Genomic DNA, 19,800 nt, shown 5'->3' with positions numbered 1-19,800 from the left:
ATATTTTGAAACACTGGACTGCACAAAGTCCGACATCGCAATCAGGACAGTGGAACCTCGTTTCCTTGCAGATTTTTTTTTACACTCATCTCGCCGAGAGCAACACACCACGCACATCCGTGTAGGTGCTGCCTTTTTTTGGGTTGGTGGGGTGTGGTCCATAAAGTGACATCCAGTCAGGCGTTCTGGGTTGACAACTCCTACAGCACGTCATCCGGATCTACCCACAGACACTGATGGTGTTTGATGTTTGAGAAAAATGGATTCCGCAACTTTCCAGATAAAGTCTGCATGAAGCACAGGCTTGTCACTGTTTTTGCGGAACAGAATGTAGGCATTCCACAAGCACTGTTCCAGAAGATGCCAGAAAATCTTTTTGTAATATTTCTACTGCTGCTTTCTCATCGCCGGATAGAAAGTCATGGCTTGGTCAGGTCTGTCGACACCTCCTATGGTGCTATTGTAGTCAATAACAAACTGTAGCTTCTGGATGTTTTTCCCACCTTTTGTTTGTACCATCACTGTGGAGGGATTGTGAATGGTACTCATTAGGCACACATCCTTCTTGTCCCGCCACCTCAGTGCCATTATTTTACCTTTCTTCCAGGCAACTATTTCTCCCGACTTCAGTTTGGTTTTTCCAAACATTGATGGCTGGTTAGCCCGAATGATTCCATATGCATCCGTGTTGTGCTGCAGAAGAACCTCGTAAAGTTCCGGAGAGGTATAGAAATTGTCTGTTGTTACACAGTAGCCTTGGTTTAGCACAGGCTCAATCAGTGACAGGACGAAAGATGTTGCCATTCCATATTTGCTGTACTTGGGATCAAATTTTGTTCCTTTGCCAGTGTATATAACGGTGTTGCATATGTATCCAGTAGAGGATTCGCACAGCAGGTAGGATTTGATGCCAAATCGTGCTCTCTTGGACGCAATGTACAGTATCGAGCTGAGCCTTTCCTTGTAGGCCATTAGACTTTAGTCTATGCTAATATCTCTTTCTGGTACATAGCTCTGCTGGAAATTTCTGACAATTATTTGGGAGACTTCCCAGATTTTTTTTTTAGCTTGGGAGCTGGATGAGTTGTTTCATCAAAATCCTCACTGTAAAGTGAGAAAATTTCATAATAAATGAAAAACTGTACTCCGACATGACTGTGTCAATGAACGGTGTGGCGAGCATTTTGTTGGTGCTCCAGTACCACCTCTGCAGCAGTTTCTCCACCACTCCCTGCAGAATAATTAGTCCGAGAAACAGCCAAATGTCCTCTTTGGTCACAGGTTCCCACTTTCTGCTTTGTGAAAACCTGCTGTGTGGAGCAGCAAGATGTTGCGCTGCGTACCTATTATTATTATACAGGATTTATATAGCGCCAACAGTTTGCTCAGCGCTTTACAATATAACAGGAGACAATGCAGCCACAATACAGTTTAATACAAGAGGGAAAGGAGAAACCTGCTCCTTGGAGCTTACAATCTAGGAGATTTGTCTCCGTCATGATTATTTCAATAACCTCATCGGTCAGAAGCAATTCTATGTACACCAAGGGGTTGTCACCTTCAACGTGGACTTTCATACCAGGTGCACCGGTAAACGGAAATCTTGGTGGCGCTGGCGTACCACAATCAATAGTGCACCACGTGCGCAGATCACATCAATCTCAGATTCGCCGCTGTCTTCACTGTTGGTGTCTGAAGACAAATTGCCACATGAGTTGCTATCGCTCAATTCAAGTAACTCCTCACTGTCGCTGTTTGCTAGCTCATCATAAACCGCTTTGGCGCTAGCAAGACGCTTTTTGGAAACCATAAGTGCAAAACCGTTTTTAGTCACCGAAACTTAAAAACTGCACTATGGATATATCTGAGGTAATGCTACAGTGTATGCGCTAGAGTAACACTTTATTTTGACACAGGTCTATTTTTAAAACTCCTGCCTCCCGCAAGCCCAACCCCCGACGGCACAGTGTGGCTGTCTCATGCTGATCAGCATGAAATAGCCGGGAAGGAGACAGGGGACAGTCGGAGGGGAAGGCTCGAGGTGGCTGCAGGACCCGGGACATGGATCGCAGGACCAGGTATGTAATTTGCGGTGACCCTGTTTCTGGCTCGGGGTTATCACTTTTGACAGCTAGATGTAACCCCGAGCCAGGCTCGGGAAAACCGCTAGGGAGGTTAACAACTGAACCTCCCTTCTTTTTAATGATCCCATAAATGGTTTATTTAGGTGCAATCTTAGTGGCAGTAATATCCTTGTCTGTAAATCCCTTTTTGTGCAAAGCAATGATGACCGCATGTGTTTCCTTGCAGGTAACTATGGTTAACAGAAAAAGAACAATAATTTCAAGCACCACCTTCCTTTTAAAACTACCAGTCTGTTATTCTGACAATCAGCATGACATAGTGATCTCCAGCCTTGTCCTGGTCAACACTGACACTTGTGTTAGCGAGAGAATCGCTGATATGATGTCAGCTGGTCCTTTTGTGGCAGGGCTGAAATGCAATGGAAATTTTTTGGGCGGGATTAAGTTCATTTTCATGGCAAAGAGGGACTTTGCAATTAATTGTAAGTCATCTGATCACTCTTCATAACATTTTGGAGTATATGCAAATTACCATCATACAAACTTAGGCAGCAGACTTTGTGAAAATTAATATTTGTGTCATTCGCAAAAAACTTTTGTCCACGGCTGCATAAGCCAAGAATAACTATTCCAGTAAATAAATGTGCCCCTCAAGAGTGCTTGTTTGGGAAGAACGTACAGACAGAGAAATATTTCTTACCCAACCATAACATTCTCTTATAACAGATGTCCCTACATTTTTTGAGTATTGTGATGATTTGAAATAAAAAAAAAAAGTATTACCATCATTTCTAAAATGTGGAATCCCCCAGGTGACCAAGCATATGGAGCATTTGGTGCTGTGGTTGCTGAGTTAGTGTGGTCAACAGTGTGCCTCTCATCCCCCACCACTGTTTGGCCATGCTACTAAGCAGGAGACAATTTCTGGAAGCAGAGTGCCATCATCCACCATAGCTAGGGGCCTGGCAGAGCTTGTGGGTATGTGTTTCAATGTGGAGCACTTGTCGAGCTAGTGTGGTTGATAGCATGCTGTCCCTCCCCCCACCACTGTATGACTATGCTATTCAGCAGGAGACAATTTTAATGAACCATATCTGGCAGCATCATTCGCCAAAGCCCTCCTGTGCACGTATTCTCCTTCTGTCAGCAGTAGTAAGCAGAGGGCACAGCTGATCCTTGCTGAACTCGCCAGCCCCATCTGTTCAGTGCCTACACACAGAGCAGAGAGAGAGGTGGCTACAGTGCTGTGCTGTAGCTCCCTCATTGGAATGCCCATAAACTGAGCTTCAGCTTGGGGTAGAGCTGACAGCCAGCAGAAACAGAAAAAAAGATTAGTTTTTATTGAATAATGCAACCAAAGATCAGAACAGGACCAAGTGCTCTACGCATGTGATCCCCTGGCTGACTCCACAACAATTTGTAGATTATAGTGAGACTTCTTCTGTAACTTAGTGCATCAGTGTATAATTTGAACAAAAACAATGGCCATTGGAAATAGAACTTTACTATCTGGTTTTACCATTAGGAAATGCAACCACATACAGATCAGTGTTTCAAAGGCCCTGCCTAGGTCCTACAGACCTTAAGTAAAGAGAAACTATAAAGGTTTTAAGTAAAATGTTTACTTTTTTTAGTTTGTTTTAGGTTTATTAACTATACGAATATAGTCATTATTTTACAAATAAATGTTTAATACATGAAAATTATTTGTTTATATATGTTTTCACCCATGATTCACAAACTTTCAATTGAATAAAATTGCAAAAATGTGTGCATCTTGGTGAAAAGTTGTATGAATCCTGTGTGAAAACATTTATATAAATAGACTCTTATGTGATATTTTAAGTGATTTCATAGGAATAGCCGTCTGTCTCCCCACTGACTTAATTTTATTAAAACTTTGAACTTATCCATTCAGTTCATGTGTGTACATTGTAGCTTGAGCTACAGAGTTCTGCATACAGACTTTTTTTTTTTTTAACAAATGCTGAGCAGTCTGGAAGACATGTAAACAGACAATTAAAATGTAAGTTGCTGGCAATAAAATAAAAATATTAATAGAAAGCTTTTCTATTTACCTAATTAAAAAAAAAAAAGAAATCCATCAAGTTTTAAATATTTTTTACCTGACAGATGTACTTTGTGACATTGAGTAAACCAGGGTTCCAGCATCAAGATTTTACCAAACCCTAGCATGAACAAGACATGAGGTGAGCTCAGCTAAGAATCTCGGCTGCCTGTCATCACCTTCTCCATATCTGTTCTTATAGATCTGTGCCAGATCTCACTACCAGGCTTCAGGAAAGTCCAGATGGGGAAAACGTTTCTCCACTCCAACTAAGTTGAGAAAGTCAGTTTTGGTGGAGTTGTTCCATAATTTTTTTTTTTAATACAATATAGGGGGTCTAATTGTACAGTTGTGTTCAAAATAATAGCAGTGTGTTGAAAAAAGTGAATAAAGCTCAAAATCCTTCTAATAGCTTTTATTTCCATACACACAAATGCATTGGGAACACTACACATTCTATTCCAAATCAAAACATGAAGAAAAATATATCACATTTGTCACATTATCACATTAAAAAAATTGAAGAAAAGTGAATATTAGACTGTTCAAAAAAATAGCAGTGTTTGTATTCTTCTTTACAAACTCAAACATTCACTATATAAACTGAAAAATGTTTGAAGATTTTGCTTTCCTTTGAATCACTTAATTAATATTTAGTTGTATAAGCACTGTTTCTGAGAACTGCTGTACATCTGTGTTGGATGGAGTCAACCAACGTCTGGCACCTGTGAACAGGTATTCCAGCCCAGGATGATTGGACTACATTCCACAGTTCTTCTCCATTTCTTGGTTTTGCCTCAGGAACTGCATTTTTGATGTCACCCCACAAGTTTTCTATTGGATTAAGATCCGGGGATTGGGCTGGACACTCCATAACGTCAATCTTGTTGGTCTGGAACCAAGATGTTGCACGTTTACTGGTGTGTTTGGGGTCGTTGTCTTGTTGGAACACCCATTTCAAGGACATTTCCTCTTCAGCATAAGGCAGCATGACCTCTTCAAGTATTCTGATGTATTCAAACTGATCCATGATCCCTGGTATGTGATAAATAGGCCCAACACCGTAGTATGAGAAACATCCCCATATCATGATGCTTGCTCAACCATGCTTCACTGTCTTCACAGTGTACTGTGGCTTGAATTCAGTGTTTGGGGGTCGTCTGACAAACTGTCTCCGGCCACTAGACCCAAAAAGAACAATCTTACTTTCATCAGTCCACAAAATGTTGTGCCATTTATCTTTAGGCCAGTCAATGTGCTCTTTGGCAAATTGTAACCTCTTCAGCACATGTCTTTTTTTCAACAGTGGGACTTTGCGGGGGCTTCTTGCAGATAGCTTGGCGTCTTCTAATTGTAACAGTACTCACAGGTAACTTTAGACCTTCTTTGATCTTCCTGGAGCTGATTGTTGGCTGAGTCCTTGCCATTTTGGCTATTCTTCTATCCATTCGAATGGTAGGTTTTCGCTTTCTTCCACATCTTTCAGGTTTTGGTTGCCATTTTAAAGCATTTGCGATCATTTTAGCTGAGCAACCTATCATTTTCTGCACTTCTTTATATGTTTTCCCCTCTCCAATCAACTTTTTAATCAAGGTACGCTGTTCTTCTGAACAATGCCTGGAACGACCCATTTTCCTCAGAATTTCAGAGAGAAATGCACTGTAACCAGCATGTACAACGTTTGCTGCCTTCCTTCCTTAAATAAGGGCAATAATTGCCACCTGTTTTTCAAAGTATGAATGACCTCACTAATAGAACTCCACACTGCTATTATTTTGAACATGCCCCTTTCAATTAGTGATTCAATTACACAGAATCAGCAGCATGCATGACTGTTGGGTCTGTTGGATTTCTATTACTCTACTACACCTGTTAGTAAATTATTTGCCATGTAGAAATATCTTTTCTACCAAAAACAGTGATTGATCAGGTTAGTGATGTCTGACTGCTATTATTTTGAACACAACTGTATATTTGATGCCTAGCTTGAAGTAAACTTTTTTTATCGCTTTATTTTAAATAGTGTACGGTACATCAATTGTGGAAATCCAAAAACATACAGCTAGTTTATTACTCAAGTCTTTAATGTCCTGAAGGAAATTCAAGTAAAAACAGTGTTTAGTTAAGGCTACAATTTCTTGGCACTCAGAAAATCTTGTTTTCAATCAGAAACCTGAAAGAAAATATTTTTAGTGGTCAGCATAGTAATGAAAATGGAATGGCTGAGTTTAAATAAATGAAAGCAGAGAAACCATGAAAAAAACAAAACAAAAAAAACACCTACATACATTATAAGTTTTGAATCACATCTTACCTTATATTAACAACATGGCCAATATTCTTCATAGCAGACATTAAGATTTCAGTGGTAAGGCTTTCAGCAAAGCTGACCCCGTCGTGTCCAATACCACTATCACCTGCCAAACTTGTGCTGCTGAGTTCACGTTCTGCTTTCTCAAAAGCTGCACTCACTATTTTATCGGCAAACATGGCTCTTTTGTCAAGGTCTATTTGAATTTTGGGGATGTTCAGATGAAAAAGTCTTGATTTCTGACCAGTATTTTGCTTAGACTTCGCAGACTGTTTGATTTTTCTGGATACATCGTGCCCCAGTAAGAAGTGACAGGATGACAAAGGGATTCCTTGCTGCTCTTTTGCACTACATAACCTGCAAGCAGTTCCATAAGAATGTACAAGTTTTGTGGCATTTGAGTCTTTGTCGGGTTTCCTTCTGTTTTCCATTGCTTGAAGCCTTGCCCGCTCCAAGCTGAATTCTAAAGTGCTATCTACAACCTTACAGGCATATTGCTCAATAGCCTGTATAAAACTTTCACTATAACCATTATCATTCAAACTACCTGTGCTGTGATAGAGCTTCTGTTTACGAGAGAAAAGTAAAGGTGTCTTGGGAAATGAGGTTTTGACAATTTCTCCATTGACATAATCATTTTTTGATTTTGTATAGAGACAGGAATCAGTTAACGATTTGGGAAGAGAAGCAGAAGACATTTTTAACCTTTTCTTTACATCACATGTTATGGTGTTAGCAAGAGATTCTGCAAAATGGATCAGCCTATTGAACTCTGCTTTATGTGCAGAGTTCTCAGTGAAAGAAGGGAGGAGAACGTTATTTTGTCTTCTATTGTCTTTACCTACATGGTGAGTCCTACCAAAAAGTCGGAATATGTCCTTGTTACTACTTGATTCAGGTTTCATTCTAGGCATTATTTTTCTATTGCACTTTGTCTTAATGGTTTTTGAGGCCTGCTGCAAGCCAGACTTTATAGCTCTATAAGCTAATCTACTTGCATATTGATCCAATATTAACTCACTGCTCCCTCCTTCCATTTTCAGAACCCGTATGAGGTGGTCAGCATACTCTTCAGTTACACTTTCACAGCTTGGAAATTTTGAAGTCAAACCTGCACCCCCATAATAGTGAGGCAGGGGAAGAGTTGCTGCATCAGAAGATTTAAAGCTTGTGAAATTATGACCTCTTTCTTTGGGTCTACAATCTTTATCAGGTTTTTGAGAACTGCTATATTCCAGGTCACAGGAATTCTTTCTGCTGCCTAGCACTTCCTTTGCATCACTGATGACTTCACCAGCAACACAGTTAGCATATGAACATAGGGTTTCTAAAAGGTCCTCTGTAATATTTCTCATGTAGGCTGGGTATCCCCATTTATCACTCAGGATGCTTAACTGTGAACTGTTCTTCATTGTTGGTCCCTGGACAGACTCTTCGGCTAATGAATAAGCAGCCATGTCCGTAGCAATTGATATGATGTTACTAGACAAATATTCAGCATACCTACAGGTTTCTTCAGATACCTCATACTCTTCAAAACTCTCATCACTACTGGAACTTTCAACCTCTTCAGATAGAGACCTCATAAGCTTAAGCATAAAGTCATCCTTTTTCATACTGTTATGTTCATAAGCAGACAGATGGGGTGTAGATGGAGGGGTGGCAGGATAGAACTCTTTCGCCAGTTGTCCCTTTAGTTTTTTACTTAGTTTTCTCAAGCTTCTCTCAGGACTTATGTCAGAAGACATTAGAGGTGTAGAAGGTGGTGTGCCAGGCAGTAAGGTCACATTTGAACCTTTATAGGAACTCCTATCCTCCATGAAGAAGTTATCACCACAACTGCACATGACAGAGGAAAAGCTATTGATATGAGGAAGACAACTTTGCAGGCCAAACAATGGGGTATCTGTAGCTTCATTGTTTTCTACACTTCTTCTTGCAGTTAAACCTCCCATACTGGATTTATTGTTACCATTATTTGAATTCCCTAGTGGAGCAAAGGGTGCAGGTTTACTGGCAGACCCAGACTTACTGTCTCTTGCAGAAGGTTTTGCAGTAAAGCAAGGATTCAGACAGGCATGTTCTACTTGAACACAGCTATTAGTATGATAGCCAACTAAATTAACAGAGATATCTTGGTTAGATTTACTTGCACTCCATTTATTTGATAGAGATTGTGCATTTTTTCCACTTGAATGCCTACAAGCACCTTTAGAAAACTCATCTGCAAATTGATGCTGTGAGGAACCACCTCCTATTGAAAGGTGTTTGGGAGGGATCTCAATAATTCTTTTCGTCATCATTTCAGCATAATCTTCCACAGTTCTGGATGATTTGATAACATCATATGCCTCATTTACAATCATATCCACCATAGTCACTGAGAATGGTTTTACTCCATCTGCTTCCGCTTTTACAAAGTCTACATATCTTTGCTCTTGTCGGCTATTGTTTATACATTTAGATGACGGAAGAATGGCATTATCAGATGGTAGTTCATCATAGTCTTTTCTCGAGAAATTATAATTGTCTGCATTATTAATGCACATATTATTGGTGGACAGGTCTTTGTGGTCACTGGAAACTGAATGCTGGCTTAGCACTTTTGCTGCTACAGGCACAGGAACAGAACTGATAAGACCAGATGTAAACAGTAAAGCATAGTGAACAGTGAAGTCTCTCTTGGACTCCTGTGTGGCAGGTGAGGATAAATTATGTACAGCAGGACTAGGATAAGAGGATGAAGACTGAGTTGACTGATTTATTCCTTCAGAACCTACGTATTTCAAGTTGTCCATAGAAACACTTATAGCAGCTTCTGTGGTGAAAGTCACATTCACTTGGGATAGTTCAATAAAGGCCTCCTGTATCACAGATTCTGATAAATCATTAGCATAGGAACTTACTACAACATCTTCATAATCAAAATACTGTGTATCAGAAGACACATTTGGGGTAGGTGGGTGAGAGAACTGACATACTTCCATAATACCTTCAAAAACAAGTTCTTCTGCAAGGTCTGCAGCAAATCGTGTAACTGCATTGGTAACCATTTGTTTCTTTATATAGCGGAGTTCTTGCAAAGCACTTGTCATGACTTCACTTACCATAAGATTTGCTAAGCCATTAATAGCTCGCTTCTTAATTGAAAATGCCTGTCTCCTACCAATTTCATAAAAAGCCATTTGAAATACATATGATGTTAGCCTTGCTGCTAGTTGGCACAATGCACTAGTACAAGAAGAAACCCCCCTTTGTAAGTCTTTAAATGCACTTCCAAAGCTTTTTTCCACCAGATCTGCAGCAAATTTCTGAATTCCTCCTTTAATGGATTTATGCTTTGTTTTAATTTTTCGTTCAGACTCTTTATTCGCTTTTCGTTTAAGCTTTGTAACTTTCTCAGGTTCTTTTTTCAAAAGATTAGAAGATGGTTTTGTCTTTAACACAGAATCAAACATGTCAGCACATACACGGTTAGCATAATTGCTAAAAGCAACATAAGAATCCTCCTTAAAAGGCGCAGCCTCATTTTGGCTTGCTGATCGAAGAGAAGCCTCTGAACCGATGGCAATTCCAGGAGGGCTAAAAGCAGATGATCTAATGGGACTAAATAAAGATCCATTATCCTCCGCACATGTCTTTGCTGGGCGTGGAGATTCTGGTACATCAACTATACTACTAAATGGAGACTCTGCTTTACGAGGGGTTGGTTTTTTAATACTAGCCGACAGTGTGGGGCGGTCAAACTTAAATTTTTGTGGATTCATGCAAACTGTGCTTACACTTACTTTTGCATTTTTTCTTTTCTTAGGAGGGCTGTCTAATATAGGCTGTTTATTGATCTGAAAATTGTCTTCTAAAAATGGATCCAGCTCATCAAACCGATCAAAGCTATCAAAAAACTCACTTAATTCTGAATCTGAGTCCTCAACACCATCTTTCCCAACAGGAATCTTTGGAAGGCTAAGTTTTGCTCTTAAGCTTTTCTGATAGCCTTCTTCATCTAAGAAAATAATAGGACTTGGGCTAGAGCATTCAGACTCTGAGGTTTCTGTAGGAGATGGAGAAAACGTGTTTTTGTCTTGGCCATTTGCATGCTTCCATGTGTCACATGATGTATTGCAAGTACTTTTAGCCAATGATGAAAAATCCTGATGTCCCAAGTAACTCATTAGCACTGTAGACTTGATAGATGATCTTCGACGCACAGAACTAAATATAATTTTTGTACCACTGATGTCTAAGCAGTGAGGAGACTGTGTCTGAGAGGCAGCATCACGTTGATTTGTTGAGGATCCCCATTGCAATCCTAAAAGAGAATAAAAGTCTTAGGTTTCGTTTCTAAAATTATGTTTAAAACACAAATCACACCTGGCACACGTTTTCCAAAGTAAATGCAAATATAGATCTGTATTGCAAATCAGCAAGTCTAAACATGGAATTTACAAAAAAAATCCCACTTAATGTGCTGTCATAAACTAAGGCAAACATATAAAAATAGTATAAGTTTCACTGAAGAAAAATTGTCTATTAAGACAAATTGTTCAGGCAAATGTACAACTAGAGATATCCAAGCACATACAGGTTAAAAAAAATGACAAACTATATAGGAGTAAGCCTTTCTAGATGCTTTAAAAAGACTGCAAAATAAGCCATAATTCCAGAAAAAAGATTACCTTGGTTCCATTTATATTTTTTATTACCATTAGGTTTTGAAATACATTTTATAACAGTGTATTTCAAAGACATTTCAAATTACAGTTCCCTCTATTCTATGCTAATGCAGGGAAGGTGGGAAATGTACATTTACGTCCATATATATTTGGACACAGGCACAATTTTAGTTTTGTTCAAGTATTTACCAAAACATATTCAAGCTATAGTTATATAATGGATATAAGCTGAAAGTGCACACTCAGGTTTAAATTTGAGGGTATGTACATCCAAATTGGAGGAAGGGTTTGGGAATTACAGCTCTTAAGAGTAGCCATCCCCCCCTTTTCAAGGGACATAAAGTAATTGGACAATTGAATTAAAAGCGGTTTCATGGCCAGGTGTGGGCTACTCCTTTGTTATTTCTTCATCGATTAAGCAGGAAAAAGGTCTGGAGTTGATTCTAAGTGTGGTATTTGCATTTGGAATCTATTGCTGTGAACCTACATCATGCGTTCAAAGGAGCTGTCCATGCAAGTGAAACAGGCCATTGTAAGGCTTCAAAAATGAAACAAATCCATCAGAGAGATGGCAGCAACATGAGGAATGACCAAATCAACAGTTGGGTACATTCTGAGGAAAGAAGAATGCACTGGTGAGCTCAGCAACATAAAAAGGCATAGATGTTCACGGAAGACAACAGTGGTGGATGATCGCAGGATCCTCTCTATGGTGAAGAAAAACCCATTCACAACATCCAGACAAGTGAAGGACACTCTCCAGGAGGTGGGCGTATCATTGTCAAAGTCTACAATCAAGAGAAGACTTCATGAGAGCAAATACAGAGGGTTCACCACAAGGTGCAAACCATTTATAAGCCTGAAGAATAGTAAAGCCAGATTAGACTTTTGCCAAAAAACATCTAAAAAAGCCAGACCAGTTCTGGAAAAGCATTCTTTGGACGAATGAAACTAAGATTAATCTGTTTCAGAATGACGAGAAGAAAAAAGTGTGGAAAAGGTTTGGAACAGCTCATGATCCAAAGCACACAACTTCATCTGTAAAACATGGTGGAGGCAGTGTGATGGCATGGGCATGCATGGCTTCCAGTGGCACTGGGTTATTGGTGTTTATTGATGATGTGACAGAAGACAGAAGCAGCCGCGTGAATTCTGCAGTGTTTAGAGATATACTGTCAGCCCAGATTCAGCCAAATGCAGCAAAGTTGATTGGACGGCGCTTCACAGTACAGATGGACAATGATCCAAAACACACTGCAAAAGCAACCCAGGAGCTTTTGAAGGAAAATAAGTGGAATATTCTGCAATGGCCAAGTCAATCACCTGATCTCAACCCAATTGAGCATGCATTTCATTTGCTGAAGGCAAAACTAAAGGCAGAAAGACCCACAAACAAAGAACAACTGAAAACAGCTGCAGTTAGAGCCTGGCAAAGCATCAGAAAGGACAAAACCCAGTCTTTCATAATGTCCATGACCTCAGGCAGTTATTGCCAGTAAAGGATTCTCAACAAAATATTAAAAATGAAAATTTTATTTATGATCATATTCATTTGTCCAATTACATTTGAGCCCCTGAAAATGGAGGGACTGTGTATAAAAATGACTGCAGTTCCTAAAATTTGTACTTGATATTTATGTTCAACCCCTTGAATTAAAGCTGAAAGTCTCCACTTCAAATTCAGTTGGATTGTTTTGTTTTAACTTATTCTGGTGGCATACAGAGCCAAAAGTGTGAAAATTGTTCCTGTGTCCATATATACATGGACCTAACTGTATATGGTTAGTTTTGGCACAACTTCTGTGGAACTGAACAGTGCAGCCCCTGGAACACCACCATTTTTGATTACATGTGCACATGTAGGGGCAGATAATATTTTCATGAATCCCTCCCCCAAACCAGACTCTGCATGCAGACAACCTGACAAAATCCAATACATCAGCAGAAACTTAAAGCTGAACTCCTGGCATGAATACTTTAGTCTAAACATATTTTTCAATACCTACAAAGGATACAATTCCACTTTACACCAAATGACGAAGTCATTGTTATGCTGCACAAAGTTTGTGAAGATATCAGAGTTGTGGGAGGCACTAAATATGTCCACCCACTATAGGCTGCCTGCATAAAATCTACAGGAGGGGGTGGATTAAAGACTGGTAACCCTGCAGAAAGAGGGGAAGCAGCAGTGACCAAACATTATTACAGGAAGCTTCTGCACAGAAGAAAGTTTCACAATAGATTACTGTACAAGTGTGGAAGGAATACGCAAAAGCACACAAAAGATTTAAGCAGGAATACACATGGTTTTTGTACTATTGTTCAATATTTGCTTATCACACAAAAAAACAGACCAAACATTTTGGAAAAAAAAAAAAAAATTTTGTCCAAAAAGAAAACCAAAAATCTAATTTCTTCATAAATTTTGGCCAAAATGTATTCTTCTACATGTCCTTGGTGGAAAAAAAAACCCAATACGTGTATATTGATTGGTTTGCATGAAAGATATAGCATCTACAAACACACACACTTTTTCCTAACAAATTCATTCAAGACCATGTTGCAAAAATGAATACACCCCAATGGAAGTCTTAAGAGCAAAGCTAAAATTTAGAAAAAATCCTAATTAACAAGAATTCAACTACAGGCGAGTCTAATTATTCATTAAACAGATGTCCAGCAGACAGTTGATTATAAAAGGGTGTTACTTAAAGAAAACCCCTTCCCATTTCATGCAGTCAGCAATGGCACCACATGGAAGAGAAATGTCACAAGGCCTGAGGAAGAAAATACATTTCTTTGCACAAAAACGGTGAAGGCTACAAGAAGGTCAGCAAAGCTTTATTTAACAGTCGAATATACTGTAGCAAAAATGATACAAAAATTTTACAAAAATGGAACTGCAACCATTTCACAAAGATATCTAGGCCGTTCACGGAAGTTAACACCTTGACAGCAGCGCCTCCTGATGAGAAGAGTTGAAGAAAATCACCAAGCAAGTTCACTGCAGCCAAACTGGGGTGATTATTTTCCATGACGCAATATGGCGTATACTGCAGAGGAATGGCATGCATGGGTGTCGTCCTTGAATGTGCATGAGCAATATGCACAAAAAGCCCGCCTAGAATTTGCCAGGGCCCATGTTGAAAAAGACGAAGACTACTGAGACTCTGTACTCTGGAGTAATGAGACCAAGATAAATGTTTTTGGAACTGATGGCTTCAAAACTGTATGGCGTCACAAAGGTGAGGAGTACAAAGAAAAATGCATGGTGCCTACAGTGAAACATTGTGGTGGCAGTGTCCTCCTGTGGGGCTGCATGAATGCTGCTGGTGTCGGGAAGCCGCATTTCATTGATGGTATCATGAATTCACAGATGCACTGCTCTATATTGAAAGAGAAGATGCTACCATCACTCCGTGCCCTTGGTCGTCATGCACTTTTCCAACATCACAATGATCCAAAACACACATCTAAAGCCACTGTTACTTTCCTGAAGAACAGGGTGAAAGTGATTCAGTGGTCAAGTATGTCTCCTGATCTGAACCCAATCCAACAACTTCGTTCTTGAAGAATGGAAAAAGATGTATGTTGCAATATATCGGCAACTTGTTCATTCCATGCCTAGAAGACTTGGTGCTGTCCTTACATATCATGGAGGTCATACAAAATACTAGATGTAGTAGTTTTTGTTGTGGGGTGTATTCATTTTTGCATCAATTAATTTGACTAAAACTGAAGATTTTGTCATCTAAGTTATAATATTAACCTTACTTTCATGTAATGTGCTAAACAAATGTTCTATAAAACTCAGTTTTGTCAAAATTTTGAAAACTGTTCTTGTGTACATTGAGATATTGCTTAAAATCTTACCTTTCCAAAAGGGGTGTACTCATTTATACTCAGCACTGTATATATAGAATTTTTTTATACTATTAATGGCAGTGATCAGTGTAGCAAACCTGCTCATCAGAGTGGAAGCGGAGTTCTCCTTCAACTTGCTGTATTTGAGGTATTCCTTAATCATTCCTCACATCCCCCCCCCCCCTTTCCGTTCCTGAGAGGCAAACGTTATCTCCTGACAGATGGTGGGGGGTCAGCCCAGGAGAAACATTCCTGGTGGGGCCAGCAGTCCTGGGAAGCATTGACCCAAAACTGTGTAAGCCCCCACATCATAAAACAGATAATAGCTTCTCTCCCGGACTTGAAAGAGAGTTGAACATACCTCAGGTCAACCGTATGTTTCATGTCATGTATTATGAAGCTATAGTTAATTCAGTTTCCCACTGACTACTCCCAAAACGTGTAGTAAGAGCCCCCCTCCCCTTTGAGAGGGACTTTTAAGAGAGACAAGTTAGTTAGAGTTTTGACACACACAGAGATCTCCCAGCAACATCGTAACAAAAGGAGATCAAGAACTTACCCTGCTAACTTGGATCTGCAAACCCAGGCATATGGGCAAGTAACTTAACCCTGTAATCTTTTTCCTAATTATCTCTTTGCTGTGTCTTTATATATATATATATATATATATATATATATATATATATATATATATATATATATATATATATATATATATATATTTATTTTTGTGACATCTCTTTGTAAATATTTTATTGCATCTGTCTGACGCTTTTAGTAATAAATCTTTCTTTCCGAAAGTGTTAAACTGTTTCTAGGCGCTTACTTGCAATTCACGAATTCCTGCCTTTGAAGAGACGCTACTGTTTGGTATATCTCTGTATAGTAGGTCCGCGGGCCGTGCTATATAGATCAATATTTCAATCATTATAGTGTATATTTGATAACGGGAGTTTCCCAGTCTCCGACAAAAGTGGTGGTGGCAGTAGAGGGTTAGTTGCGTAATTAACCCGACCCAGTAACAAGCGCATTTAAGCTGCAGGCACCGATTGTAGTCCATTAGCTGGGCAATCGCTGTGCTGGGTGCAGCTGAATGTGGCCTTGTTACGCGCGTCACACCGCGGTTTTAGATCGGCCGGTCCTTCGGTCACGAGTTTGTTGAGAAGGTCTGGGGTCTGACGCCGTGGGCGTGACGTATTAAAGTTAGTCACGGTCGTGCGATTGTCGCCTGTTGGTGGCGGCGACCGCGGGTCGTGACAATCAGCGTCTTATAAAGGGACTGCGATAGTGTAAAGAGCGGTTTGACACTAACTGACAAACTACCACTGACATCACCAATGACATTAATACAGTGATACTACTACTATACATGGTCACTGTACTAATGACACTGGCTGAAAATGGATGAACACCTAGGGCAATCAAGGAGTTAAATATATGCCTAACAATGTGTAATGTGTGCTGCTTTTACTAACAGATCTCTGTTTCTTATTCTTGGAAGGCAGCGACGCACCAGTACATTACTTTACCTGCACCAGCAGGACGTCCGAGGTGCATTGTGGGTGGGCGGTCCTTAAGTGTTTAAGACAAAATTAAGTTGGGTGGACAAGGGCACAACAGCAATCTTGTTTTTTTCTTACAGGTTAACAACCACTTAAAAACTTGTATGACATTGCACTCACTTATATAAACATTTAGTTCATGCATTTAGTAAATGCAATGTCAGATCATCCACCCTCACTGTTGCCACCTATATAATATTTGTATTTCTTTTTAGAAATACTGTACACACACACTATATGCCTTATGTATTTACATTTATTTCATTTTACACATTTCCTTTTTTTTCTCCATGTTGTTCTGGTCAGTGGGGACCAGATACAAAGAGAACACCTCCTGCGCTCTAGGACTCAAACCAGGGGTGGAGGAATCGAGGAACCTCAAAACAATTCCACCAGTGCATGGAAGGATGTGCAGCTCTACAACAAGGCTGGGGAAGCCCGACTGATACTGTGAAGTGAAGTAAAAAGAAAGAGCGCACCAACCTTGCGCATTACCTCAGTAATTCAGTGATTTTAATAAAATATATATACTCACAGACAAGGATGCAAAACAAGCGTTACAGATCCTCAAAGGAACTAGGGAGTGTAGAGCCATTGTGAGTCATGTCACGAGGGTAGACTCTCAAAGTGAGCTGACGCATTTGGAAGGGAGACCCTTCTTCATCAGAGCTCTCCCTTCAAAACACATAAGGACACTTTGAGAGTCTACCCTCATGACATGACTCACATTGGCTCTACACTCCCTAGTTCCTTTGAATATCTGTCATGCTTGTTTTACATCCTCGTTTGAGTATATATATTTTATTTAATAAAATCACTGAATTACTGAGGTAATGCGCAAGGTTGATGCGCTCTTTTTGCTTCACTTCACAGTATCAGTGGGGACCAGATCCAGACCTCCCATGCAGCTGTGCACCAGCAGATCACTTCTAAGAGCTGTTTATTGCTGGCGAAAATCAGCCAGCAACAGATCACTATAGTAGTGATCGACTGCTGTAGAAGAGGCTGGAGAGAGTTGCAATAGCTCAGTTGGAGTCCCTGTACTGGCAGAAGTGCCATGATGTTACTATACTCCTGATATGACTACATTTGCTTCTACAGTGCGCTCCTATGGACTGATCTGTAGAAGCATCAGAAGCCCAGCAGCTAATTGTTTCTGTTTCCAGGCTTAATGTTTGACAGCCAGCAGTTCCAGTGCTAGTGCCACTAGTTTTAGCTCTAGTGCCATGAGACTGCAGGAGTCCCTGACACGGGTCACAGTTTTAAAACCGCACTAGGGCAAAAAGCTGCTACTAGAGCGATTTAGAGCTCATTCACATGGGCAGAAAAAAAATGTAGCATTTTCTATAGATTTGAATATTTGCAGCGTAATTCCCCACAACTATCATCCTCATATCAACAATTATTTGTTGAGTTTAATCATTATTATGCAAAATTCATGGGCAGATACCAAACATTAGAGAGGCATTGATGACTGTGATGGAAGAAGTGGAATGCTAACTCCATGATACAGGCTCAGTATAACATTTAGCAATTCTGCTATTAACGAGAAGGGCTGATTTCCAAGAGTATGTAAGGAGTTGCTTTTCTGCAGACTGGTAAACCTTTTTTGTACAGAAATAAAAGCAACAAAATTCACTGCAACCTGTATATATGGCAATCGGGCATTATAGACATACTGAGCTGACTGGAATGCATACACAAACCAGGCATACACAAATTTGAAAGATACCTTTTTTGTACCATCAAAACCTGCCATCTTGAATTGTGAAGACAAGGAGCAGATATGCATTTTGCACATTAAATTAGTCTAACTCAAGTGAAAATTATTCAAGGGCCTAAAGTCTCTGAACCTTGGAACCCACCCTTGCTTGGTTACCCCAAGCAACCATGGGCTTCTCACTTAGGTTGTTGAGCATGAATTTTATAATAACAGATTTTGGAAACCATTAAAAGTCTATAAAAAGACACAAACACCTATTTTTTAACAAATTGAAGTTAACAGTAACTATGGACAGCAAGTCAAGATTTAAAAGACCTAGATAAATCTCAAACACAAAACAAAAGCCCTAATATGAATGCGAAGGACATGCAGGAAAATTTAACTATTTTGGTAATAGTCATCAGCAATCCAATGTGCAGCACAGGAAACCTTACCTGAAATATCATCAGAGCAGTGTGTGACAACACTTACGTAACTCAGTAGACACAGCAGTCTAAAAACAATCTGTATTCATGGATTTAACAACCTACATAGGTAGCATGAAGAGTTGATACAGTACCTCGGCTATCAGTTGTATTAACAGGATCCTCTTCATCCAAATGTTCAAATGCAGTTACAAAATCATCCTCAATGGATGAGACCGAATGGTTTGTGTCATCATCTTCATGATGATCTGCCTTTTTATTCATTCTCAAGTAGTCCTGGTCTATTGCATACATTACTCCAGCTGAATACTTGCTCAGCAGGACATACAGAAAGTCACTTTTAAAGAGTGAAAATGGTGCTGAGGTCATCATACATAAAGAGCCGGAAAAAAAATTCTGCAGAAATAAAGCAAAATAAATGAAAATACTGTACAAACTATATACACACATAGTACATACAAAGTACTATATACAAGGTTCTACATTCAATGTAAAGGACTCCTCAAAATCCATGCATTGAGTACTACCAAGCAAAGCTTGTTTACACCATGTCTGTGGAGCTGTGTTTTTCTGCACACCATGGTGTGATCAGGGCACATACAAAATCAACTAATGTGTTAAGTAGACATGGCATGAATTAAAAAAAAAAAAAAACAGGAAAAGTATTCACATTGTGTGCTAAAACTAAAGTCATTTATTTTTCTAAATAATTTGCTGAAATGCAGGCCTATTGGATCCTGGTGTTCATATGCAAGTACGTAGCACTGTGTTTTATTGTGTGGGGTAATTCTGAAAACTGCTGAAGGAGAAAATTATATCTGTTCTCTTAGCCAATCCTGAACCAGCTTTAGGCCCAATTCACACCTGTGTTTTTAATGAGCGGTGGATTATAGACCATAAGTCTTTTTAATCTGCACTGAGTAGATCATGGCAGTTTGAGGCACAGAATCAGCACAGGGACAAATGATACATAGCAGCACTATGCAATTTTGTCATACCCTCTCTACACTGAGTATACCTGTCATTGTCAAATAGAACACTGACCAATGTGCTACCTCTTCCTCATTCACAACATTACACAACCAGTGTT

The 19,800-nt window shown here is 39.6% G+C and overlaps 1 protein-coding gene across 3 annotated transcripts in view; it reads right to left on the bottom strand.

Annotated features, from left to right (window-relative positions):
• The window catches only part of AKAP11 (A-kinase anchoring protein 11), a 102,829-nt gene that overhangs the window by 26,290 nt on the left and 56,739 nt on the right, over positions 1–19,800 (bottom strand). For all 3 annotated transcript variants that reach the window (XM_089668824.1, XM_089668823.1, XM_089668825.1), the window contains 2 exons: positions 18,845–19,106; positions 6,467–10,772 (listed from right to left, as the gene is read on the bottom strand). In XM_089668824.1, the coding sequence (XP_089524950.1) occupies positions 6,467–10,772; positions 18,845–19,106 (4,568 nt within the window). The remainder of the gene's footprint in view (positions 1–6,466; positions 10,773–18,844; positions 19,107–19,800) is intronic.

The sequence above is a fragment of the Staurois parvus genome, unplaced genomic scaffold, assembly GCF_062004578.1.
Source record: "Staurois parvus isolate SC_StPar_1 unplaced genomic scaffold, SC_StPar_1.0 ptg000064l, whole genome shotgun sequence".
NCBI classification, from domain to species: Eukaryota; Metazoa; Chordata; class Amphibia; order Anura; family Ranidae; genus Staurois; species Staurois parvus.
This window is presented reverse-complemented; position numbering and strand designations above follow the sequence as displayed.